The 27,961-nt window shown below is 38.2% G+C and overlaps 1 protein-coding gene across 3 annotated transcripts in view; it reads left to right on the top strand.

Annotated features, from left to right (window-relative positions):
- ppm1aa (protein phosphatase, Mg2+/Mn2+ dependent, 1Aa) overlaps window positions 1–27,961 on the top strand; it is a 41,654-nt gene that overhangs the window by 2,705 nt on the left and 10,988 nt on the right. The window contains exons 2-6 of one of the 3 annotated variants that reach the window (XM_037796400.1): window positions 146–999; window positions 1,108–1,225; window positions 3,343–3,454; window positions 3,569–3,626; window positions 22,203–24,018. In XM_037796400.1, the coding sequence (XP_037652328.1) occupies window positions 163–999; window positions 1,108–1,225; window positions 3,343–3,454; window positions 3,569–3,626; window positions 22,203–22,238 (1,161 nt within the window). In that variant the 5' untranslated portion in view covers window positions 146–162 and the 3' untranslated portion in view covers window positions 22,239–24,018. Of the gene's footprint in view, window positions 1–145; window positions 1,000–1,107; window positions 1,226–3,342; window positions 3,455–3,568; window positions 3,627–11,329; window positions 16,461–22,202; window positions 24,019–27,961 lie in introns of those variants that run through there. The other 2 variants (XM_037796401.1, XM_037796399.1) reach the window with 2 other exon arrangements.

Here is a 27,961-nt window from a genome sequence, read left to right on the forward strand (position 1 = left end):
ATTCCATTTACCATTCTTACACCACTACTTTGAACTTAGAAACTGAATATTGCCACAAAGTCTTTAAATTATTGGCTACATTAGAAAATACTACGTTTCTGCCATATCTTGTAAATTGATGTATTTCTTTTAATTTGTGTTACAGGTCTGAAGAGGGACACAATGGGTGCATTCCTGGACAAACCAAAGATGGAAAAATACAATTCCCGTGGTGAGGGCAACGACCTGAGGTATGGGCTGAGTAGCATGCAGGGCTGGCGGGTAGAGATGGAAGATGCACACACAGCAGTAATTGGTCTGCCTCATGGTCTCGACCCCTGGTCTTTCTTTGCTGTTTATGATGGGCATGCTGGCTCTCAGGTGGCCAAGTACTGCTGTGAGCACCTGTTGGAGCACATCACCAGCAACTCAGACTTCCAGAGTGCTCTGCAGGAGGACCCCTCTGTGGAGAGCGTGAAGACTGGGATCCGCACAGGATTCCTGCAGATTGATGAACACATGCGAACCATCTCCGAGAAGAAGCATGGTGTGGACCGCAGTGGTTCCACCGCTGTGGGCGTGATGATAGCTCCGAAACATACCTACTTTATCAACTGTGGCGACTCACGGGGAATCCTCAGCCGGGGCGGAGCTGTGCACTTCTTCACACAGGATCACAAACCCAGCAATCCTTTGGAGAAGGAAAGGATCCAGAATGCCGGTGGCTCAGTCATGATCCAGCGAGTTAACGGGTCCCTAGCTGTGTCTCGGGCTTTGGGAGACTTCGACTACAAGTGTGTGCATGGAAAAGGCCCGACAGAGCAGCTTGTGTCTCCTGAGCCCGAAGTTTATGCAATAGAGAGATGCGAGGGGGAAGATGAATTCATTATACTAGCTTGTGATGGCATCTGGGATGTCATGGCAAATGAGGAACTGTGTGACTTTGTCAGGTCAAGGCTAGAGGTGACAGATGATCTTGAAAGAGTCAGCAATGAAATTGTTGACACCTGCTTGTACAAGGTATGGCATGTCCACAAAACCGACATTGACATTTTGTTACACACTTGTCTGTTTTGGTATCATCGTTGATTTACATGACCTCTGTGTTTGGTCTTTGTTTTTCCACAGGGAAGCCGGGACAATATGAGTGTTGTGTTAATCTGCTTTCCTGGGGCACCAAAGGTATCTCCAGAAGCAGTGAAACGGGAGGCTGAACTGGATAAATATCTGGAGGGCAGAGTAGAAGGTAGGAGAGAGAAATTATATTTGGGGTTAGTAGACCACATTAGAACATGAGATATTGACATAATAATCCATTTTCCTGAGTGTAATTCCCATGTTTTTTTTACATTTTAAATAATATTAGCCTTATTAACATCTAGGCTGATGGGAAAAGATAAAGTTAGCAAATGTTTGTATGCCACAGCTGTGTGTAGAGTCAGAGAAACATCCAAAAACCTGTCTGGAAGTTTGAAAAATTGAAACACCAATTTAATGACTTCACATTCAGTCTCTACAGTGAGACAGCCACTGGCATAGCAGTTTTTTTCATTTAAAATGCTTTAAGCTAAAGGCCAACTCTATTGGGAAAAATATTACCTGACATTCACTGTAAGTGTCATGTGAGAAGAAGCTAGGAACTGTTGAACACTTGCTCATTTTACTTTTCAATTACATTTTAGCAAAGAACTTAAGTCTACTATTTACAATAACAATCCACAGTCAATTACATGTTAATGCCATTTTTATAGTGTTTTTGAAAGAATGAGACATAGTTTCAAACTGCAGGCCATTTCATCTGGGAATTAAACTTGACACACTTTCAATGTCAACTTGACAACCAGGAAAACGTGCTTGTCTATAAACCCTCCTGGTTAATAATTTCTACTCTGGATACAGTAGTTGGTCATAGCTCTCAAAAATCATTACCACTCCCTTTCAGTGTTATATTACTAAACTTTTATACTTTCTATCAGGAGGCAAAATCAAGTGAAGTTAATTTATTTTCATATAGGCCACAAGCACAAATCACAAATTTACCTCAAAGGGGCATTACAATCTACACAGCATACGAGATCCTCTATCCCGAAAGCCGTTTCTAACAACTGCAATGTGAAAATGCGGTGGGAGAATACGGAAACTCCAAATTTTCCGCATGACAACTATGCACACCGGGTCAGGTGCGAATTATCCTTGTTGCCGTGTTCCATTTTCGTCACAAAAAAACCCCAAATCCCTTATTTTATAAGGTGCCCGTGTCCACTCCACACAACAAAAACCTATCCAGACATTTCTAATGGGCTAACGGTAAATACACAATACATAAACTGACTTTAATGACCAACATATAACGTTAACAAATGCATATCTGCTACATTACCACCTTCATCATATCCAGGCTGCTGGACGATCTCGAGCCATATATTGTGCTTTATTCGGTGGTTTGGATGGATTGCAGAGTGGATTTTTTAAAAAGTTGAAGCATTTTTTAAAATAAAATAAGACTAGCTCATTTAATCCAATGAATCACTTTATTCAGAGAATTTTATTCGAGGATTTTTTAGGGGGATGTTGTCACAAAATATGATGACAGACGTTCGAAGCTTCATTCAAAAACCTCATGAGAAGCTTTGAATATAAGAAAAATTACATTCGGTACAACCCTAATTAAAATACAGCGTTGCTTTGAGCAGGGGAGTGAAGGGAACAACCAGATCCGCTGTGTTTCTTGTACAATATTGGGTGTTGAGAAACCAAATTGATAAGGTGTTCCACCAATTTGGCAGCAAGCTACCTTGAGCTGTACCTGGAGGTGTGACATCACTTGGAATAAAGGATTTCGTTGGTCATATATTTCCGCAGGCGGAAATCCGCTGAAATAAAGATCTATCCGAATATTTTTTCCCATGCAGGAATAATGAATGAACAGACATGCAAAAGTGTAGATGTTGTGTATACAGAGAAATATAATATTTAAAATAATACATTAAAGGTATAGCACTAACTTTTTGTTAGTGTACATGCATTATACAGGATTGCTATCTTACTGTCTCTCTCTATTACATCAGTGAAGGAGAGTGTTATTAAAAAAAAAAACAGGATTAAAAGAGCAATATACTTAATAATAAAGGTCTCACTTACTTATTATTAAAACCCGACCCTACCTGTAACTTCTATGCTTCAATATAAACATGATAATACTGACCTGCAAGTCAATATTTCTCTACAGCATGTTCTTGTGCACATAGATACACATTTTTCTAACATTTTACTTGCATAAGCAATCAATCAGATTTTTTTTTCAGAAACACATTCTTGTACATTCTTGTGAAATGATCCAAATATGATTTGGTTTTCCAACAGAGATCATCAAAAAGCAGGGGGATGAAGGTGTCCCGGATTTGGTCCATGTTATGCGGACGTTAGCATCTGAGAGCATCCCTAACCTCCCTCCTGGAGGAGAGCTGGCAAGCAAGTGAGTGAGCGTTGTTCTTAGAATGACAATGACAAGTTTTTCTGTCCGACAGTGATTGTCAGTTTAATAATTTTAATGAAAGCTAACGTCTAATATTTTTATGCTTCCCTTCAGACGAAGTGTTATTGAAGCAGTGTACAACAAACTCAACCCCTACCGAAGTGATGACACAGTAAGTATTGTTTTTTAACTCACTGTAGGTGTGCTTGGCTTGGAGCATGCATGCTTTTTGACGTGTGACCAGCAAATTTTAACAAAATTTTATGCATGTCATTAGTATTCAACAAGATGGAGCAAGGAAATAGGCTTGTTGCCAAGTCTAATTTACTCAAAATGCAGTCAGAAAAAAAAATACTGACTGACTCTGCGATGACATAGTGACCTGTAGTAATACTACACTGTTTCTGTATGGCTGACACCTGCAGAAAATCGTCAGATTGTTTCCCTTAAATTGTCGTAGTAAAACAAAACTTAATAACTTAATTTTGACTAAAGACCAAAAACAGGTCCTGTGCCAAAAAGGCTCAGTTTCATACCGAATGAGCTAATTTCACTAATTAGTGCTCTTTAAATCAAAGAGAGAAGAGCTAATAAGTAAAATTGTCTGGCATTTGTGTGGATGGAATAAAAACCTGCACTCTCTCATATACTGCTTTAAAAAAGGAACTTTGCTCATCATTCCTTTTATGTACAAACAGACCTCAAAGCTATTGCCCTTGTGCACTCAGATATCGTGCTTTTTAAGTTTTCATCAGATAAGCTCACTGGGTCAGCTACATCTGAATTGTGCACGTCATCTTGTCCTTGACAGTGAAAATTGGCACTTTGTTTCAGTGTTTCATGTTTGTATAGAGATGGACTTTTTAAATTACTTTCACACATTGAGTTATTTCAGAAATTAGTGTACCTTCAGAAAGCAGTCAGGCCCCTTGACTTCCTCCGTATTATGTGCTGCAGCCTGAATACATAATGGGCTAAAGTGACACAAAGCTTTCCATGGAGAAAGTGAAATTAAGTTCTTTGAAATGCTTGCAAATGTATTGAAAGTGATTCATAGAAACCGTTTACAGTATTTGTTACTATATTCAACCTTTTGAGTGAGTAGTCATTTGAACCACCTTTGGCAGCATTTTCACTTTCAGTTCTTCTAGGACACATCTTTATCATCTTTGCACATCTTTATACAGGGCTACACAATTAATCATATATTAATCGCAACCACCATTTTGGCTTCCCACAATTAAATGAACATGATCAACATATCGATGTTTAAAGTGCGTTCTCCGCTCATAGAAACCCTGTCGCATGTCCAATCGAGCACTTCCAAAACAAACAGCCAGCTGCCAGTGGGCAAAAGAGATGTTTTAGCTTCACTTTTGGGGAGCTGTCATGCGCACCGTACAGGGGCAGGCTTTGAAAAACGTCTCTGAATGTTGCGGCTGCAGTCAAGAGAAGAAGAGTAATATACTCTATTTTATCGTTTTGCTAATCTGCTCTCTGTTGTATATAACGAAAATGTATTGAATTCAGGGAAAGAAGAACCTTATTTGAAATCTTAGCTTAATCTATTAGCAGGAATGTTGCGCAACAACAAAGTGTAAGCAGTGCTCTTTTTATTTAAATGTGAAAGTGCGCTAAAAATATTTTGTCCCTAAAATCAATGAATAATCGTGATAAATAATCTCAGTATTGATAAAAAATAATCGTGATTATCATTTCGGCCATAACCGCGCAGCCGTATCTTGATATTAGTTGCAGATTTGCTCAAGCTTGGTCAAGCAGGGGAGTGAGACAGAGTGACCGTTTAGACCCAGCGCCGCCGCCGGCCACCAGCCCGCTATTCAGCTCATTTTCTGTAACCAGTGTATCATGAAAGTATGGTGCGATTAGTAAGCTATCTTTCTAACTAACCAGCTGCTAAATGTGTAAAATTTGACAATTTAATGCTTCATCTACACGCTCTTGTCACAACGTAGGAAAGCTCATCAAAAGGACGCGTCAAGGCAACGAGTACTAGCCAATCACAGCACAGTCAACGCTGTAACAGGCTTGTGTCATACGGTCGTGGGCATGGTTTCATCTAAAGTGGGTTGGAAAAACGATAGCTGCGGCCTGGCCACCTTTCTCGTTCTGGAGCCAGTCTGATGTTGATTTTGCTGTAGGTGTAAGATAGGGGTGTAACACTACTGCTGCACAGTTTTTGAACGGTTAAAAATATGAAATCATGAAGCTAAAAAGTTAATGTAAATATAGACTCATTACGGTGAAATAATGTAACATTTCCTTCACAACCAAACCAACATTTTATTCAGTTTTTGTTAAAGTTTTGTGCATCGTACCTAATTGTGAGGTGACAGTACTGTTACACCTCTAGTGCCACTTGTGGCTGAAGACTTCTTTGGTCTTTTCATTAGACCACAATCTCTTGTTGCCTTGTGGTGTCAGTCTTCACGTTCCCTCTCTTCAAACCACAGACATTATGTCACGCAGCCCTTTGTTGAGAAAATAAATAAATTCAAGTTCCTCTAGTGACATCTCTCATCATCCCTGTAACCTTTTTGTCCACGTGCCACTGTGGCTGGTGGATTCCAAAATCTACCAGCAACACAATAGATTACCATTGTTTTTTTTTGGTGGGTGAGTGAAGCAAATCCAACAGCTACTTGCATATTTTATCAGCATTTGGCTGGTATCTGGTGCTAATTTCCAACCCTGTCCCTCTCATCTGTTGCTCTGATTGAGTCGTTCCCGGTTGCTCGGTTTGGATGTATCCATCCAGCTCATTCTGTCTCTTCATTCATCAGACAACACCTTCACATTAATAGGTAGTGTTATGCTGCGTATGGATGTGAACCCTTATGAAGACAAGGATGTAGATCTGTGACAAGAAATCCTAATGGCCCATTATATAAACTCAGGTAGCACCACAAAATACAGAAAAGGTCAGGGAGATCTGTTATTAAGGCAGTGTAATTTATCACATTAAATTGAAGTAGTTAGTTAACTGGGTCTTTGTCATTCTGACAGAAATCAATATTGTATAAAAGCACACCATGTTACTTAAATCCTTATAAGAAAGGATGCCAGACATGAACGCAATGACAGCATATAGTGGTATGTGTCAATAGGTCAGCCCAGCCCAGTACTTTCTCTGTTTCTTAGTGTGTATTCTGTGACTAACCTTGGAGATTCTGCGGAAGGTATTATGCATTACCTCTGTGAGGGTAACGGCAGTGCCTGCTCCAGAAATAATCACACTATAGTATTATGTCCTTAAATTCAGATGGGCTTTTTTTTTTTTCTTAGGGGGAGAATTCTAATTTGAGCAATTTTATTGTCACATCTGTGGCGTTGTTCTGCTTTTTAACAAAACTCTCTAAACATCTCCATCAAGCAATTACATGTTTGGCAGTTTTGTTTGTTTGTATTAAGGGAAAACATTAGTCAGAAGGCCTTATTAATAATGTTGACTTTCCATAAAAATTACAGCACTATAAGAGACTAAATAATAATAAGAAGAAAAAAACATTTTTAACCAGGTAAAAATATTAGGTACAATAATACACAAACACTACATTTTATCCATAAAGAAATGTATAAATAAAATATGTTACCCAGACAAGAAAAGAATCAACTTAAGTAGGACTTATACTGCTCTATCTTTGTACTAGTATTTTGGTACATATGATTACAATTAGATTTTCTTGTAAACCGAACTGAATAGTTTACTCTACATTACTACATTTTCAAAAGTAAATAGTAAGTACAATAACCAAATCAAAATGTAAAATAGTCTGAATTGAGCATTCAGATGGTTTTTGTTTGGCACAATTCTATTTGTTTTATTCAACTGTTGCTTAAATTTGTTTTATAACCTATTATGTGTAGACCTTTACTAAAAGTGTAAAGGTTGATGTTGTGAATGCCCAGTGTACACTCAAACTACAACCTGAAAATTAGATAATATAGAACTTCGAAAGAATATTTTGTGCCAAAACTGCTCAGTATGCAAAGTAAATGTTTACATAGCAGCAGCTAGTTGATCAAATATACATACATCTGACACATTCAAATAAAAGGTGTAGCCTACTAAAGTTAAAACTAAATTATTTTCATGAGCTACTTGCTCCAAATACTAGATTTTTTAGCCAATTCAGATTTTTTTAAAAGTCTGACCTGCCGATTACAATTTTCTTTTTAATAACTATAATTGACAGCAAGGCTCCAGACTAACTTTTTTTCTACCATCGTCCCGGAAACGTACAGAAAAATTATTTCAGCCGTCCCAAAGTCAGTGTAAACCGTCAAAAACTGTAAATGTTATCCTTTTACTTTATTATCATCTATTGTGATTAGTTGCATAAAAACACACATTTCAAATGATTAAGAAATAAGTAATTGTATTTTTATTTAAGTACTTGCTTTGATTAAAAAAAAAATCATAGCATTAGTAGTTTTAATTATGTATTATAATGTGCTTAGAGCTAGTGTTAGGAAGTTAAATGGGTAAAAAAATTATGTTTTTTTTTAATACTTAGTAGAGCTTGAACGCTTCATAGTGTAACTCAGTGTTAGACGTTACGCTCTGTGCTGTCGGCAAACGAGCCGGTCACTGTGATTACTCCGAGCAGCATCATAGGAATGAATTACAATATAATAAGTGTCTGATTAAATTAGTTATTCCAAATGTTTTTAAGGTCGTTCCTCCGCAGCTTATTTTGGACTTGCAGTCATGACAAATTGCAGCTTTATGTCTTCTTCACTCAAGCTAAAGAACTTCCACACTGACAATCGGCAGCCGGTAGATCGGTGCATTTCTACCAAATACTGGTTCAAAAAGATTACATTGACTTACACTATATACTTACACTAGAGAAGATGTTACAACTACAAAAACACTCAACTTCTTCCCTCTCATATTCATTAGTGTTGAGGCTTAGCAAATTTGTGTAATTTGCCATATTTTGTCAAAAGTCGGAGTCACTTTTACCAGTGTACCCAAATCATTTTTTACATTCCTTACACTCTAATTTCCACTCACATATACGACAAAATGTTGGCACTGTAGAGCCCAGCTGTCGTAAAGGAGAGCAGAGACCGTAAAATGATGGGCATTTGATGAGGTTTATTTTAGCTGGTACTGATCCAGTCTAATATCCCTTACACTGATCCTCAGGATTGACCTTAAAACATGATTTTCAGTGATGAATCCAGCAGGTAGTGCTAAATAAACATGGCAGTTACAGCAGTTATGAGAATAATGGCATTCATTGTGAGTATATGCTTTAAATGTTACCATGTAGTTACTGCACTAATCTATTTTCACATCTACTGTTCCAACCCAAAGGATAATTGTTGCCAAGTTTATGCCTGAACTTGTAGTGAAAGGTCATTAGGTTTCTGTTAAGTAATCAAGTCTGAACAAGTTGATACATTAACTTGTTATTCATTATCAAACTTGTTTCAAGTTGTTGTTTTTTTCCGTCGTAGCCACTACCTGTGGCAAATTACACATCTTTTCTCAGCAAGAGTTTCCCAACATTGCTACTTCCTTACAAAACTAAAACAATCTGAAACCTGAAATAGAGGAGGCCTTAAATAGATTAGGAACATTATGTGAAGTCTGAAGTAGCATACAAGTCTGCTCTATCGTTTGGTTGGTATCCCATGTTACACATGTATTTTATAGCCTTTTATAACTTGCACTTTGGTTATGAGGTGTATGAACATATAGTTTGCATGTGTCTTTGGGTCTGCTTTTTTGAATACATCATATCCTGAGCCAAATGAATCACATATGGGCATAGAGTATATGCACATGTAAATATATCCCAGCTGCGTTTTACGTGACCGTTCACCTTTTCTAGTTAGATGGATTTGTTTGAGTGATCCTAAGACCAATTATTGTGTCATATTTGAAAATAGTTTAGGGTAGGGATGCTCCGATCTGACTTTTTCAGTCAGGTAGCAATACCTGGGCTTTGGATGTCGGCCGATACCGAGTACCGATCTGATACCAGTGTTTAATCAATAAGCTGTATGCTTCACTGTGTGGAAGTGACTGGGATCATTCTTTTATGTGTATCAGGCTTGATTTCACTATTGCTCTCCTAGCCTTGTAAAGCAAAATGTAACAAATAAATACATATATATAAATTTAGTGAATTGTTATTTATTATTAAAATAATAAATTGTACACAAACAACTTGGTAAAAAAAACCTTCAAAATTAACAGGAACTACAATTCAACTGTTAACATTTTTAATGCAGCAACAAATTGGTCAAAACTTTAACAAGAATTTTAATTCCAGTATATAGTATATAAACATAGAAAGTTGGCGATATTTATGTGTACCGTTGCCATGGCAACCATTGTAGCCGGCTGACTTCTAAGCCGACTTGCGGCAAGTTGTGGACTCACTGAGGTGAAGTTTTGCAGTGACGACGACGACAACTAAACGAGCAGTGGAGTAGTAACGTTACAAGGCACATAGAAAATGTAAATGAGTCAAATTGAACAACTTAGTGCTTCATTCACACACTCTCGTCACAGCGGAGGAAAGCATATTGCTATCGCCTGATGAGTGACAACTTTGTTCGGCTCGTTTTCTGTAAGCAGTGTTGCGTTGTAGCACCATGGAATTGGCAAGACAGCTAGTGGACAGCTGGTTAGCTGGTTAGCTCTTGGGCTGGTTCCGCCAGGCTTTGGTGCTGCACTGATTTCGGAAAATGAGCCCAACAGTGGGCTGGTGGCCAGCGGCAACGCCGGGTCTAAAACGGACCCGCCACCTGAGAACCAGCTAATTAGCTAGCCAGCTATCACCATTTCCTTTTGTGCTAGTCAAATTACCACGGCAAACTGTTCATTGACCCGTCTACTCCTATTGTATTTCAATAGGATATTGTATGTCAGCCCTATCGTCATCAATACCCCATCCAGCTATTTGAGTCAGTATCGGCCCAGTATCGGCCCGGTATCGGTGCATTCCTAATTTAGGACTTCCATATTCTCAGGATCATCAGTCTCCAGTATAGTTTATCAGTTAAACAAACATGAATAATATACCTAACCAAATGTTTATTGTGTGAATTATAATTTATTTGCAGTTTTAAACTGTTCCTCTTTTTTTCTTTTACCATTATTGTTAGACAGAACATTTTTATTCTTATGAGATTATATTTTACAGCTGCATTAAGCAGTAGCCTGGTCTAACATCTGTTAAAAAATATGTACCTCATTATAAACAACCTTTATTTCACAAGTATACATTTAAGTCGATTCTTGACCAGTAGATCTGGATTGGTATACAGTATAAATTACTATAGTTACTTGTAGTTTGCTGTTTGACTCAGAGAGTGTTAAAATAATTACTACACTTAACCTGAACTGTAAGATTTTATTTGTTATAGCTGGTTGAAAAAAATAGACTGTACTAGTCACTTTGAATCATTTTACTGTATATTTGAAACAAACAACTTGTGCAAATTTTGTGTCCGAAGCTTCACACCCTACTTGTTGTGTTTTATGTAAACAATGATACATGATAAAGTGGCCTTACACACACCCAATCAGCCAATGGATAATGAGTGTTTTCTGGGATTTTGGTATATAGTTATGTTGTACACTTAACAATTTAATTAACACAGAATTCATAAAAAGGGTTAATGATGATATATTACTTAATCTCCGGGTTATCTGTAAAAGTATTTACAATAACACCAAAGATGTTGGGGGGAAATAATGGTGTTGATGCACAAGAATCTGGATCAGATCCAGGGTGATTTTTAGTTTGTGTCATACATTGCTCTTGATAGAGGTCACATGGATGTAGAGCCAGTCTGAAGGGTTTTTCCTTCCTCTCCTCTCTTATCAAGGACTCTGCGTCCACAGACGACATGTGGTAACACAACCTCCTACCACTAACACAGCATAGAGTTTACAAACCACCATCCTCTCAAGACCCACAGCAGCTCAGCTCAGCAGTCTGTCTCTCCGTCACTCTGAGCTTTTGGTTTCTAAGAAGGGAATTTCATGGGAGGAGGAGGAGGAGGAGGAGGAGGAGGAGGAGGAGGAGGAGGAGGAGGAAGAAGAAGAGGAGTTGCATGCACACAAACCTGGAATAGTGCAGCACCAGTCTACTCTGGAGTTCAGGATCCCCACCGTCTTGTCTCCCCCTTTATGTTCACCCACCTTAATACTCTCCTCTAAAGTAATCCATAACAAGTGAGTCCCCAAGGTTTTCTTTCTTTTTGTTAAATAATCAGCTTCTTAAGTAGTAAGATTTTTTTTTTTTGCTGTAATTAATTTGATTCACATTTCCTTGTGTGTGTTTGTATATTTCTGTTTTTGTGAAGTGCAATTGTCCTGTACAAACAGCCTGTATTTAATGCAGCTTGATTTTAAGTTAAAAAATGAAAGAAATGAAAAAGAGAACCTTTTATGCACTATCTGCCTTTTCCTGCTCTTCTGGAATTGTAACAAATGTCTATTCAGTGAATATTACTGCTTGTCCTCCAGGCACAATGTCTCTGCGCTTTTACTTTACTTTCCTTTTTTTTGTTTTTGTTTTTTCAGTTAGTCTATGCTCCTTTAAGAAACGGGTAAATTGTATAGTTGACAGCACAGTAAGCTCTCTATATCAAACCATTTAAATCCTAATTATTTTTTTTTCCCCTGCGCTTTTTTATTGTATTTTATTTTTGTACGTGGTTTTCTGTACATGCTCAAATAATAATGGCAAAGTGTTTCTCAGTCATTTTGGAAAAAATTATCTTTTTTTTTTTTCATTTCTTCGAGGCATCTGATGGAGAAAAAAAATGACCCCTGTTAACACGTTTGTCTGTGCGAATAGATACTTGCAAGCGTGCGTGGGTGCTTGTGTGTATGTATGTGCGCACGTGTGTCAGTGTAAAGGCAGATCTGTATGTGCAACTCTAATTTAAAATTTGCTACGGTGGTTCAGACCAGGCTGGAGTTTAAGGGAATCGCTCTCCCAGTGCTAACCCATTGTCTGCGCTTGTTTCAGCCAGTGTTCCATATCAACCCAACATAAGCTTTCACTACTTCTTATTCCAAAAAAGCTTTGGATAACAGAGTTTACATGCTGTTACGCTATTTGAACAACTTCAAGCTATATATCACAACTATACAGTAACCTGAGATGACACAAGTAGTTCAATTTACCCATGGTGTACAATGCATCGCAGCTAGTCTAGTCTAGTCCAGACTAGTTAACACATCTGTTGTGTCATATTTAAATATCAGTTTCTAAACATGCGTTGTTACCAGTGCCCACTGTGGGTGCCATATGATTTATAATCACTTGTTTCAGCTTTATGACAGCCTATGCCAAGTTTCTTTTTCATGAGATTCAGTTTTTTGTATGTGGTACAGATAGATTTTTAGCTTCTACCTTTAACATCTGCTAATTTGACTGATTTTGATGGACTATTTTAAAGAAAATCACCCATTACCAGTCTGCTGATAGGACAAACTGTTGACTCTAAAGCTTACGGCTTATTTTTATTCCTCACACTGTCTTTAGTTGGACATTCAAACCAAGAACAAATCTGCTAACTGCGATGAGTTCTCATGGTTGTATAGCACCTTTTTATTCCTAGCGGGTTTGCTCTGCCTAAAAAAACCCTCCACCCCACGGCACCACAAGCCAGAGCACAATACAGTTTGCTGCTATAGTGTATGATCTGTGGGTTGATTTTTATTTTTTTTTCAGTTAATTTCCCCCCTCCAAAAAGATGAATAGTCACTGACTAAATCTGTATTTAACACACACACCGTAGATATATTTCTTGAGGAGAAATGGTTTTATTTCAGATTTTTTTCTGTCATTTTTTTTGTCTAAAATTGCATTGTTGGAAATTTATGTATGTATATATTTTTGACTTAAACTTTCAAGGAATAAATCATGTCGCTTGAATTAGTTTTTTTGCCATGGACAAAATGTGATTCTGGTTTGTCTTGGGATGGTTAGTGGAATATTTTTTGGCAAACAAATATTTCCCCTCTAATCACTTACGTGTCCCTCTGATCAACAAAGAGGGTTTGAGCTGTTTCATTTATATAATACATAATAATAATAATGTACTAAATTTGTAACTTCATTTATCACAATGACAATCCTAACTATTTCACCGCATTTAGGTTTGTCGTGTTAGCAAATCTAAACATCTTTAACACAACACAGACTTTAATTAGCTGCTTTCTAATATGCTTTTGTGGCAAAAAAAGGCCAAAGACACGCAAATTGTGATGGTAAAGGAGAACCGAGCTGTAACCCTGTAAAAGATGTTAAAAATGTTAAGCTATTAGAAAGTGATGTTAACTTTATTTTGAGATTTCCAGCTTTTTAAAGGTACCCTCTGGAGTTTTTGACCACTGGTGGCGCTGTAGAGAAACGTTTTGATGAGCTGGTCCTCGCTCTACTAGCGTGACACATGACTGCAGGGGGGCAGCGATGTGTTTATCAACAGTTGGTGTCATGGCAACGAGGCATGAGAAACAAACTGGTGTAAAAAGTGCAAGGTTTCAAAACAGAAAAAAAGCCATTGAAACTCTTTTGTGATGTTTGAAATAGCACTGAGCATGTTTGTTAGGCCTTAAAGATGCGCACAATGCATTTTGGTAAGAAATGTTGAATGTAAACATAACTGTGTTTACAGTGGAAACTCCATATGGTACCTTTAAACAGCCAGTCACCTGAGAAATGACATGAATAATAGCAGTAGATTTCTTTGTGTGTGTGTTTGCATGAAAATGTGGTTTTACCTCCTCATAAAAAAGCAAAAATGCAACAAAAACAAACAGTAAAAATACAGATTAATTCACATCTTGTGGTTTAAAATTACAGTATTGTATTCCTACCACAATACTCACCAATACTACTGTGCTCACATCATGTAAAATGAAAACTCGACAAGTCAGTTAATTCAGTATGTTTGAGAAAAAAAGTAATGCCTTTTATTTATGCTTTAGATGAGCAGTTTTATTTTGCGATGCATTGCTTGTATTTGTTAAGTGAGTGCACTAAACGTCTCTCTTATCAAACAGTTTTCAGCACCCGGCTGCTAATTGCAAACCTGGTAGGTGTTGATGACTCTTAAAGCAGCATTTCATGCAATTTTCTTCACGCTTTAAATAATTAATTCTTTGCATCTTGAGTCCATCGATTCCCCCCACGCCCCCCCCCCCCACGCCCCTGTACTGTCCTGCATTGCCCCTAGAGATTTACAAGTCAGGATGTGGCCCTTAAAATGATGTTGGTTAATTGCCCATTTCCATAACACACCACAGAATGAAAAATGTAGAAACTAGCTTTCTAATAATATTAATTGCTGTAGCTGTTAAGAGATGACCTGGCTGTGATCTGTCACATCTGGGCGTAGTTGTTTAAATTATGTATAATTTCCATTGTTAGTCCCCCATCTCCAACAAAAAAATGAACAAAAAAAAAAGATCCCAAGCATTTATTCTCCTTGTTTTCATTTTTCATTAACTGAAATACCTCACAACATTTATAGGAAGTGTTTTTGTCTTGTGTTATGTAGATCCAAACTGTTCAGAAAGTAGTTCACGTGTGGAGACTTTAATGAAAGCCGTTTGTTTTTGTGCTTCTCCCCTAGAGGTTATGATTTTAACACTGATATATATGAGTGGGATAAGCCTGTGCTCATGTACAGTATTTGACTGAATTGTGCTGATGTTAACAAAACAAGTATCAGTTTAAGTGACTACTGCAAATGACAACTTATTTTAGTAACTAGTAACACTATTGGCCTTGTCGTGAAAGCTGACCCCATCCCCCCCTCACTAGAACAAATGCTCACCTGTGTAATTTCACCAATTTGTCTACTCGTGCGACGCTCACTTAGCTCAAATCTAGAATTGTATTGAGAGTTCAGGGTTTTAGAAATGTGTGAGAAGTGACTAAATGACAAAAGTCATATGCACTGATCATCTGTATAATCAGCTTTTGTTTTCAGAAAATTGTTATTGTAGAAAAGATTGCAAAGCTATTTACAGAGTTACCTTTGGTTGCCTGGAATGCATCCTGTATATTCTTGTACGGAGGACTACCTGGCAGAAGAGATTTTAAATGCTCGCGCCCTCTTGTACATATTGATGTACCTCAGTTGTGGCGTTTACTGTGCGACCCTTAGCAGTTTATTTGTCCCCTCACAGGGCGACCTGAGCCTCACTTTGCTGACCCTTTTCAGCTCATAAATAAGCTCACCGATTTGCCTTACCCGATCTCATGTTGCCCCCCTAAAGTACTTGTTCAACAAAACACTATGAGGAGGAGTAATGCTGCTGACGTTACACTCTTTAGATTCAAATCTGTCCCCATGTTAGGGTACTTAAGCTATCGACAAAGTGACTTTGTCCTGGTTGTTGTCACATGGTACAACTTTTCAACCATCGCTGGTTTGTACGCTTCCTCCCCCCCTCATCTTTACCTTATTGAATCTCGGTCTTTAAAGCTTATTTAATTTCTCACTGCAGATGATGTCATACTTTCAACTAATGCAAGTGTTTTAACATGGTAACCTCGTAAGCATTCAAAATGTGCATACATACATTCATGTCTGCTATATTTATGATTACATTCAAGAATAGCTTTAGAGTGCTGTAGATAAGTATTGTCAATGTTGATTCAAATGCTTCTCAGAGGCCTCTGTGAGTGATTTTACAAAGTTCAATAACTGTATATTTTGTATTATGTTCTAGCTCCAAAGGAATGGCAGGAAAAAAAAAAAAAGAAAATGTTTAAAAAAGCTTTGTTCCCTGAACTAAATTGTACTATTTGTGTTGTCGATTGAACAAATTGCATTCCTTGCTTGTGAATTGATGCATTTCTCTCCCTGCTCCTTACATTTTCTCCCCCTTCTTTCCCTCCTTTCTTTCATTTTTTAGCCTTTGAAGTTTGAATAAAATTTCTAGTTTGCAGAATGTATTACTAAATAAATGGGTTGTCATCTTGTACCTCTCATTTCATCACTTTTTATCTGTTTGGGCCTGTTGCACAAGTGAAACTTTCTTCGATTATAAAGAGAAAAAAAACATAGTTTTTACAGGGAAAGCTGCATTATATTACTAAAACGTGTGTCTACTGTAAAAGCCAGCGCTGAATGGAGGATATAAAATCCAAACATGCGTGTTAATATCAGTTGTAAAATATCATCTGTTTGAATTGGCTTTGCACCATCCTGCCACTTGAACATGTATTACAGTAAGTTTCATGTACAGACGTAGTTTGTAGATCTTCTGCATAGTGATACTAACTAATGACGCAGTATGCCATGCAGCACAGGCTTTTTTGAGTCACATCTAGAAGGTAACCCAGGAGTTGGAGAAATTCTCGCGAGGTGGTTAAGGTTGGGTATTGATCTTGAATAGTTAAGGTTCAGATAGGTTGTCGGGCAGCGAGTCTTGTGAGAGTTTTGCAGATTTCAGATCAGATTTCGCAATTACCTTCTAGACACGACTGCTTTTTTGTCGCCACACGACTCTAGACAGCTTGAATGTTAAAATGTACAAGGGAGTGTATTATAAATTACTAGCAGGCAGTCCTCATGTTAGCACCAATTTGTGTCTCATACTAAGCAGAGCCAAGAAAAGGATATTCCAAAATATTAAATACCTGGCAAGTTCATTTAACAATACTCACAGCTGTTCTGAAGGTATCCTCAGAATCCTACTCGTCTAACATCTGGATGAAGAAGTATTTCGTCCACTTCACGATAAAATATTTGCAACCTGTTTCTTAAATTGCACCTCTTTTTCCAAATCCAAAAATGGTTGCCGGAAATGACCAGCCCAGTCCCACAACGGTTTTTGAAATAGTCACACATTTTAATGAAGGGCCTATTGATTCGTGTACATAAACACAAATTTCCCATTTTTAAATATGTTGTTGAAAGTCATGCTGAACGTTACGAGAATTTTTTTTTAAAAAAGATTAAATTTCGTGACTATTTCATGAACCGCCGTGAGACTGTTGTAACGACATACATGTATGTCCTTGTACAATTTGAACAACTAAAACGTATTACCAGTTATATTGGTGTTTCTTTCCAATATTCTATATTTTATACATGTAATGCATTAAAATTTGAGCAGTGAGCTACTGGTATCAGGAGATATAGTTGAGAAACAGGTTAAAAAAACATTTTTATTGTGCAGTGGTCAGAATATTTTCTCATCCAGATGTTAGAAGAGTCTTCAGAACAGCTGTTCTTAAATGAACTGTGTTTTTCCATCATTGCCAGGTAATTATATTTTGGAGGAATGTAATGGTAAAACATGAGAGGCACAAACAGGCATCCTCATGTTACACACTCAGTCTCAGTGCTTCGGTTTGTGGATGATAATTAACAAGCCCTCTCACCGGCTGCATGTTGTTGAGCTTCCCCTGAGCTTTCTAAAGCACAGTGGTGGTGTTGACTTGTCTGGGTATCACAGTCGTGTTTGTCTCGCTGCCTTTTTTCTGTTGGCGTTGTGGTGCTGAGTGCATGTCAGGGGCTGGAGCTCAGAGGATGGGTCAGGGCGATCCACGGCCACTGGGATTAAGAACCGTGGGAGGGATTACTTCAAATGTCAACATAATGTCATGAGCTGTGTTAGAAGGTCAAACGTTCAAACGGTGCTCAGTGGCGAGCAGTTAATAGATCAGGTGCAATTTGGATTGTTGTGGCTCCTGTGATGAATAGACTGGCGTGCTGAAACGAGCTATTTATGGAGATGTTTTTGTGTATTCTTTACTGAAGCAAGGTTAGATGTATCATGCAGTTTGGAGTTTGTTTTGCTACTTCAGCTGCTGTGATTATATTTTACAGATTACTTTCTTTTGTCAATGAGTGGGTATCTGTTACTAGATGTGAAACAAAAACATCTCCCATGCTAGTGTAGATATCTCTTTTTACTCAACGTGTGACTGATCGATGCAACAACAGCATCCTAATCAGGCAGCCAGCGGGCCAGAGGGGGGCAGTGTTAATAGCTGAGACTGCTCAGAAACACCAACCATAGCATTCACACTCAGACAAATAGTCCTCTGAAAGTTAATTGATGGAAACAGTCAGTGTCTGTTTATTAAGTAGATGTTGACAGCTTTTAGTTGCATTAAAAAAACAGCATTTAACACTTTTAAGGTGAATATTGTGGCATGTTAGCTGTTAATGGTCATTGCGTTGTTGCACTTTTAGCCTCTTAGTATTAAATGTGTCCCCTCATTGGCTACTGTTGTATTAGATTTATATAAGCAGACACACGTCACCACTAAATTCCAAAAAATCACAACTCTTATCTAAAACAAGCATCCCTCTTGGAGCCATTTGCATGTTAGAACCGCACAAAATGTGACTCATTAGATCCCGGGCCACCTGTGCACTCCTAATGAATCATGCTGCCCTGATATTCCCCCACATCCAAAAAAAAAACGGGCACGTCGGCCATCATCAAATGGAGCTGGCTCGTCATCTGCCTGCCATTGTTTAGCGCATGTCATGCTCTGCTTCTCATGGCGGAAAAACCCATTTGAGCCTGACTAATGCAGCCATGCAGACGCAGCAGTAGGAGGTGGGGGTGGTGGGGCACACCGCATACTCTGTGTGGATGGTCTCTGCTCTGAGGTCACTGAGCTCCACATTTGCTAATTTGCTTTAGAGTGCACTAGGAGCCAGATTTTTCAGGGTTGCTCTGTAAATAGGAGGGATGTTTTTTTTTTTTGTTTTTGATTGAGTTAAGCACAGGAGAGCAAGGGAAAGGGATGTCTCGATTAAAATCCAACATTTGCTTCTTCTTCTTCTCCCCCACCCGCCATGCTCTCCTTCTCCATATCCTCTTTCTGTGAGTGTTCTCGTTGCCTGAGGTCAGTTTGTCACAGAGAACACAAGCTTTTCTCACTTGGTTGCAGCGATTCAATGATTGGTGTGTACAAACAAGCATATCAAGAAGGGATGACATGTCCCCACCTCCCCTCCACTATACCTCCCCCATCACGCCCTCCTCTCTCCTACAGACATGTCCTTCCTGCTCTCTCTCTCTCTCTCTCTGCTTCTGTCTCTCACTTATACGCTTGGTGGGAGTGAGCGTCCCCTTGCATGAGGTGTGTTACACAAGCTGCTGCCCTGGGAATCCCAGGCCAGCTCATTATCCTGCACCCCTGAGACACAGCTCACTGTAAATTAGGACATCAAACGATGCAGGCTTGTTAGAGAGCCACTCATTAGCATCAGCACCTTTCCTTGTTAGAGCCTGTATCAGCGTTCACCACCACCACCACGTTGTGTCTTGTCATTCCTTCACACTGACTGGAGGATTTAGGATTAATGTCAGCTCTAGCCAGCAGGTCAGCTCAGTTGTGGTTCTGATTGATCGGTGGTGGCGGGAAGCTGTAGAATTTGTTGACAGCTGCCCACGATCCCCACCACTCTTATCCATATTTCATTGTGTGGAAGGAGAAAAAAAACCCGTCTCAGAATAACTCGTCTGGCAAGTGGCTAGTTGTGTGTCACAGCTACAGGGGATGGACAAAATAACTGAAACCCCTCTCAATAGGCTACAACATGATGGTTTATATACAGTACACCCATTTTGTTGATTCTCATAATGTTTTTTTGTTGATTCTAAGGTCTTTATTAAACTTTGGTCATTTTTTAAAGGGCCAGTGCGTAACATTTAGGGGGATCTATTGGCAGGAATTGAATATATTATTAATAAGTATGTTTTCTTTAATGTATAATCACCTGAAAATAAGTTTTTTTCGTTACCTTAGAATGAGCCGTTTCTATCTAGGAGCAGGTCCTCTCTTCACGGAGCCGCCACGTTTCTACAGTAGCCCAGAACGGACAAACCAAACAGTATGTTAACTGTTCCTGTTTGGACCAGAGTCGATAACGTTACTCGGAGTTAACCCCCCGTCACTCCACTCAGCCACCGGGAAACAAGACGCGGGAAACCTCTGTTGGTTTTGAGGATCTGCAGCATTTATTTCTGCACAAACTGCAACCTCTACTGTACATTCACTTGATATTCTCAAAGCTAAACTAACTCTGTCTCCTGCTCCACTTGCTCACTTGTTCCATCCCTCACATTCGCCACCACCACTCTCTCACTCTCTTGCTTCACCACTCACTACCCACATACACACACACACTCACACTCTACGCGCTGCTATTCTCTAAATGACCAATACTACTCTTACAACAACTGGCTCTAGATGGGGCCGTTCCCATTTTCACTTCAGCCACCGTTGTTCTCCTACACGCTTGGCACATGGGAGAGGTTGCACTTTGCACAATGTTTCCCTAACCATAACTAAGTGCTGTGAGAGCCTAAACATAACCATAAAAAAAGTATATTGAGAGTATGGGGATATTATCTTTTGGAGCTCAAACAGTGTTTCAGACTGAGGGTGAAAAGAGGTGCTGCTGCACAGCCTGTATGAGAAAAATAAAGCATTTCTTGAACATTAAAGCATGTAGACATGTTCTAATAGAAACCCAAAATACAAGTATGCACATGAAAATGATCACAATAGGTCCTCTTTAATATAAAACATAATCTGAACATAGTTGCTGTTGCAAATTACTATTAATTTCTAGGAGACAGGGTTGTTGTTATTAGGGTTAAAAGTCAGGGTATCTCATCCCTGCTGCTCTCATTTTGGCCTTTCCGTTTTATTTATCTGTCTTTTGCAACATTATGGAAGTGCAAAATTAAAATCACTGAAGTGGCCATTTAAATTGGACAAAATCCTGTTAACTGATAATATGTCTTGCTCGCAGCTCCCTGTGTCATCGTGATTTACATCTGCATTGTTGGTTCATCACTTGCAAAAACGGCTAAATGATGTATTGTTGCTAGGAGAAAGTCCTAAAATACATGGCTGGAAAGAGGAGCAAGTAGATGCTTAGCAACACTGACTGAAAGACTCTTAATGTTGTATTTATTTAACCAGACCACAAAGTACAGCCTCAACAATGGCAATTGAGGTCTCAACAAAACACTACAGAATTCACCGCTAGTCTGTCTACACAGTAGGTTAAATACCCAGTTAATGATTATTTCTCAATGGTTAAGCACTGTTAAAGGCAGTACAGTGTTTGTTCAGTACCTTTGTTGCCGTCTTCCATCAATCCATACCAGCAATTTTCTTCATTTCTCAGTTTGTCTAAGACCAACTATTGTGCTTTACTGTGAAAATGTATTGATGCGACTGCTAGAAAATAGTTTTTCTTTTGTACCTGCGCAGCCTTTTCTAGTTTTCCAGCATGCCCTCTTGTCTGTCATTCAGCTGTGGTGAGATGGAAACTGTCTGTAGTGTCTCGTCATCAGTGGGCCCTCAACAGTTAATGGCTTTTTAAAAAAAAATCATAATGTAACAAGTCAAGTAAATTTTATTTATATAGTCCAATATGACAAATCACAAATTTGCCTCAGGGGGCTTTACATTCTATACAGTTTACGACACCTTCTGTCCTTTTCCACCCTCGCTTCGGATAAAGAAAAACTCCCAAACAGACCCATTGAAGGTGGGGGATGGATCCCTCTCCCAGACCACAAGGTGTTGGTCTCCTTTTTTTTCGTCCCGATCTGTCTTTTTTCATCTCTTCTGCATGCCGTCTGACATCTGGTAGCATGCAGCCCATGGGTGATTTGAGTCATTCCTCCTGCATGCCGTCACTTCATCTGTATCTTTAAACTTCACTTCATCTGTGTCCTCCCCAGGACCCACGCATCCTCTTCTTCCGTGGTTACAGCTAAAACAAGAACTAATCAGAGGATGTCAAGCAAGCATTTGTTGCCTCATATTTGTCCATCGTCACTATAATGAAGTATCTCCTCTCACTTCATCATCTATTTAATGTGGTTTACACATCTGATACGCCCAACTAGTCATTCATTTGATCTCCAAGTAGTTAGACCCATTTTAATATGAACTTATCCACACTGGTCTTGACCATATAACATCATTCCAAACAGTGGCTTGAATACTAATTTAAATACTATATAAGACACTGTGCAGCGATGGGAATGTACCAGTCCTCTTTATGATCACACTAATGCTAGATTATTATGAACACTGAATGTGATTGGAGAAGAACTGGCAGCCAGATGTAGTTTGTTATTTACACATCAGTAAAGCAGCAAAACATCCCTGAGAAGGATGGTGTAGTCATAAAGGTGCACTGACTCCAGCTATTACACCTGTAGGCCACTTGAAGAAACTCATTTGTTTCTTCAGTCTCCCATTTCTAATTAATTTTGGCTGTAAAAGAGCAACAGCCACCTTATGAATACAGGTTAAGTAAAATATAATTGTCATCACACACACAAACTGGTAATATTTCCTGCAAATCAGACGTTAAATATTGTGTTATTAGATGCGGTATAAATATTAGAGAGGATGGTGCAGAGGCCTACGGCTCAGATCGAGGCAGCTGAGCAGTACGAACCTGTGAAATTCACCACAACTAAAAGAAAATTACATAAGACAGCATCATCATGAGGGGCTAGAATTAGGGAAACAACACCTGCATTGAAAGTTTTGCCCAATAAGACACTCAAACTGCATTTGTTTTATTTTTGATGTTCTCTTCTTTCTTTGCAGAAACATTTTAATTACAGTAAGTAGTTTCTATGTAACAGCAGCGCCTGAAATGGGCCAGTATTCACCAGCACTGAGTACTGTCACTTCTGATTTTTGTCCACATGAGTACCCTTACCCCTAAACACCTGCGTAACTGTGCTGCTGTGTAAACACGTAGCTTATGCAGAGAAAACAGTGCTGAAAATGCTTTTGGTATTCCATATTATATATGTGTACAATTTGATTTGTATCAATACCTGCATAAAAAGCATTTATTAATACATTTGCGTACAATATGTGGAAATGTATGTTATGAAATGCATACAAAAATACATTTTGAAGTGGGATATATTACTAAGATATACGTATAAATATAAATATATCCAAGACAGGTGATGATCATGTCATGCAACTGCTGAATTAGGACACAGGGACCTTTCTTGGTGCAATTAGAGGCACTGTTACACAGTGAAGCGACATTTTGTTTTATCAATAATCACTCTTCAAACAATCCACAAAAGATTTAATACATTTAAATCCCCAAATAATTTCAGTGTATGGAGGAGCACAGGTGTTTTTTCATGTGTCGCTTTGGAGTTCTAACATTTTAATCTGTCATGGCTCCAAAGTACTAATACAGAAGTATCTCCATAGGAGACTCCGTTTTAGCCTCTGCTGTTAAAAGCTTTAACTCTTTGCACACATTCACACATTGTTTCTGATCAAACTGTGTACATTTCCATCTGTTTACATCATACACTAGAAGCAGTAAATCCCATCAAAGGAACCAAGCCAGTATTGCAAACTAATATTTGGTGTGACTCTCCACAGCTGCAGCATTAAAGGTCCCATATTGTAAAAAGTGAGATTTTGATGTCTTTTATATTATAAAGCAGGTTTAAGTGCTATATAAATACTTTGAAAGTATCGAAACGCTCAATCCATGGAGAAATACACACAGCCTGTATTCAGAAACTGTGCCTTTAAAAGAACCGTCAGGATTTTCTGTAATTTTGTGATGTCACAAATATACGATATATATAGTTTTAAATGTAAACATTCTAAATGTGTCCCAGTTTATTTCCCGTTGCAGTGTATGTGAATGACATCAGTTGACGGCGGGCTTTGAAGCAAATATTCATAGTGGCCAAACGGTGGAATTAAAACTTCCGTGTCCTGTTACAACCTCCTGTAATGCAATTCCGTTGAAATGCTCTAAAACGGAGTGTTTCAGACAGAGGGTAAATATTAGGCATATTCACACAGACAGTATGATGAAAATAAAGCGTTTTTGAACATTACAGAATGTAAACATGTTCTAGTAGAAACACCAAATGCAAGTATGAACCTGAAACTGTGCATGATATGGGACCTTTAACTATTGCAGCTGTGTTTGCCACCGGGCCACTGTTGAAAAATCATTGCTGTACATTTCCTCTCTGTGACAGTGTATCTGATGTGTAGGAATGTTTGAGGCTATTTTAAAACTATTTATGATCATGTTAACAGGCATTAAGTGAGGCTAGCTTACTTTGTCCATTCATGCTGCCTGTATGTTTGACTCAAGAGGAATCAAAGTGGGTTGTGCTCGTCAGTTTTTCCTGGTCCATCACACATTTACTGACCTCACCTCACGACTCTCCTCTGACCAGTCTGTGGTAAACAATGGTGCTGAGCTAATTTGCTGGCTGGAAGGCTGAATCTCCCAACTGAACAGGTATCTTTTGTACCTGCTGACCACAGATTATCTATCAACCCAGCCTGCGGATCAGCACTCAAGTCCAAAAAGCGAACACTGAACTGTACTGTACTGTATATCATGTTTGTGCCCTGAGGAACTGATAGGAACATCTCAAGTATCTTGAGTGACTTAACGTTGTTCTCTGTGAAATTTGTGTCCACCAATAAATCCTTGAACACAGCTATTGTATGTTGTGCTATGTGAAAGCCATTGTGTTAACAGCGAATCGAGACGAGTCGACGTCTCCCCCAAGACGTTAAGTGCTTTCTGCCTATGTGTTTCTCTTCCTGCTTTACTTAAAATGCAATTTGCTTACACTATACTGAGCTGAATACAAGGATGGACAAGGTCAGGAACTGAGCAGTTTGGCTACAACGCTTCAGTTTTCTGAATCAATATATGCTTTCATTGTGCACATACTGAGTGAATAATATGTGAAGTCAAATGTCAGTGAGAATTTCTGCTATATATCAATGAGCTCAATTGTTTTTTAAGGTTTGAATGTATACGCTCATAGCTACAATATCCCAGCATACTCCATATAAACCATGTATTCTCACAGCCATGCTTGCATATATTGTACAAAACACTTTTTTGTGTCTTTCCCTGTTTTAATACAACAAATTACAACATTTATTAGATGATAACTAAACTGTTACTACACCTTTTTGGTTAAGGTTTTGTTTTTTTAAAGGTAAAATATTTTATTTGAGGTTTTGATGAAAAAAAAAAAGTTTTTCAATTTAGTTTTAAAATATAAGGGGAAAAAAAAAGTATTATTTCATTAAAGTATATACAGTTTCTTTAGTGAGTATGGAACAAAAAGTAATCCCACCTAGTCTTTCAGTCTATAAAGTTTTCAGCAGTTCTCTCTGAATGGTTCGGTCAGAGTGTGGTCGTAGTTTCTTATCACTGCATTTTTCAGCCTCGTGATGTATGGTTGTATTAGTGATAATAATTTAGTGGGAAATTAGCCTCCACTTTTGTGTCCTCTTCTGCAGCATGGCATCCTTACAGGTCATATCCTCAGTACACAAAGAGTTGGATTTAGCAGAAAGAATTTGGCTTTTCAACTTTCTGCCTTTTTTTTGCAAACAAGAAGCTCAATATAAGACTTTCAATTCAAAGTTTCTCAGATCTCCTTATTTCTTTTTTTTTAGTATAAAATAGTTGCTGTGTCCGATGTGGCTTATTTGACTCCAGTGTGGAATGTGTAGTTCTTTTGTGAATTAAATTCATTCACTTTTGCATTGACTATACAGACACTGCCGTGGGAAAATGTTATATATTTTTGTAAATCATCAGTCTTTTTCTGCTGCAGACCTCATTAGATAAGCATACCAGACATCTGCGTGATGTTAAATTCTATTTTAACGTTTAAACTTGTTCCTTAATTGCATCCAGCTGAATCCAACTAATCTTCATATGCAAACAAAATCTGAATTATTACACTTTTAAAAGATGCTTCCCAAGGCAGTGAAGGTTGAAACACATTATTTAATTTATCAGGATTTGTTAAATTTTGCATTAAATTCACCAAAAGTGCACAATTAAAGGAGCAACATATCAACAATACAGAGCAGTGATGGCATTTTACCCATTTGTGCCTGCAACTGACATTTTTCATTTCCTTCGATAGAAGCACAAATGTGAAGAAATTTTCTAAATCGGTCAAACCGTGGCTGAAAAGTGAGTTTTTCTTATTATACTATATCTAGTATTTGGGCACATGGGACTACTGTTTTTGCAATTATATTTAAACAGTAGTCCCATGTGCCCAAATACTACATATAGCATGAAAAAAAGGCTGCATCTCAGAAACTACAAGGAGCACAATCAAGTATTTGGTATCTATGAACTCATAACAAGTTGAATATCAAAGATATGCACACAGATACAGTGTAAAAAAAAAAATCATATGGAAAACATTTAATAAACACAATGATAGCGTTTTGCCTCATTTTTCTAAAATCCTGACTATTAATAAAAGTGATTTTTCATGTGATCTAAAAATTTCAAATTTGTACTGTTAGATATATGTATATATCCTTATCATACTAAATGTAGTCTTTGGGCACAAAGTGGAAATACCACAACACTTAGATTGTGTGAATATTATGTATATACTATATATACTGTATATTGTGACTGTATATAGCCATATGATTGTATCAGAATGTTTACTTTTTAACAAATGTCTCTGGAAACAAAGCTCAAATGTAATGTAAAAGAGTGTGGATGTGAACCTGTATTGTTCCTCTATATTCTTGGTATAGTATAACTGTATGGGTTCATGGGGGTGCGGCCTGTGTTGGCAAGACATTCGGCACCATTCAGCCACCCAGCACAAACGGCCCTTTTTCCCTCTGCAGCAGCAGCAGTCATTGACACATGACTTTCCAGCTCAAACTGGGAATTATTTTCTGCTTCTCAATGATGATCACTTTAATTTGGCCACAAGCTTCTTTGTGAAAGGGTTTCCTCATTCACCACTAGAGGAAACTACTATTTTGGGACTGTGCCTCATTTGTAGAAAGACACACGTGTTATCGCCCGGCCTCAGCCATACACACAAACACAATTCATCAACAGGTGTGGGAGGAAATATATTTTTTTTCTCTCTCGCTGCAGAAGGATGTTACGTTTGGAGTGTGTGGGGTAAAGTGTGGGAGAACAAAAGTTGTTGGCAAAGGGCATTCATCCTGCAGGAGGACTTCCTCGCTCAGCAGAGGAAAGAAGAGAGGGAAGCCTTGATACAGCTGGTTGTGCAGAAGCATTTATACAGCTAAATTAACTGCACTTCTTCACTCTTTAATACGTATTGAGATTTGACAATGATCTGTAAAACTCAGTCATTTGTAAGAGAATCGGTTTGAATTAACCCTTATATTTAATATAAACCTTCACAGGAGGGTTTTTATGTATAAACCTACAGATGGAGAATAAAGTTAGTCATTTTTTGTTTTTTTTACTTTTACAGCTTTAACAGCACTTAGCCTATTGTAGGCAGCTTCTTAAAGGCCACAAAACTCGTCTTTTACAATGAATGGTGGCCACAAAGGCAGAAAATGTTAAAGTACCGCGTATGCACTGAAAACCATTCATGTGAAATCTTAAAATGTACTACTTTGAAGAAAGATTAACCACGCAGCTTTG

The sequence above is a fragment of the Sebastes umbrosus genome, chromosome 16, assembly GCF_015220745.1.
Source record: "Sebastes umbrosus isolate fSebUmb1 chromosome 16, fSebUmb1.pri, whole genome shotgun sequence".
Taxonomy (NCBI): Eukaryota; Metazoa; Chordata; class Actinopteri; order Perciformes; family Sebastidae; genus Sebastes; species Sebastes umbrosus.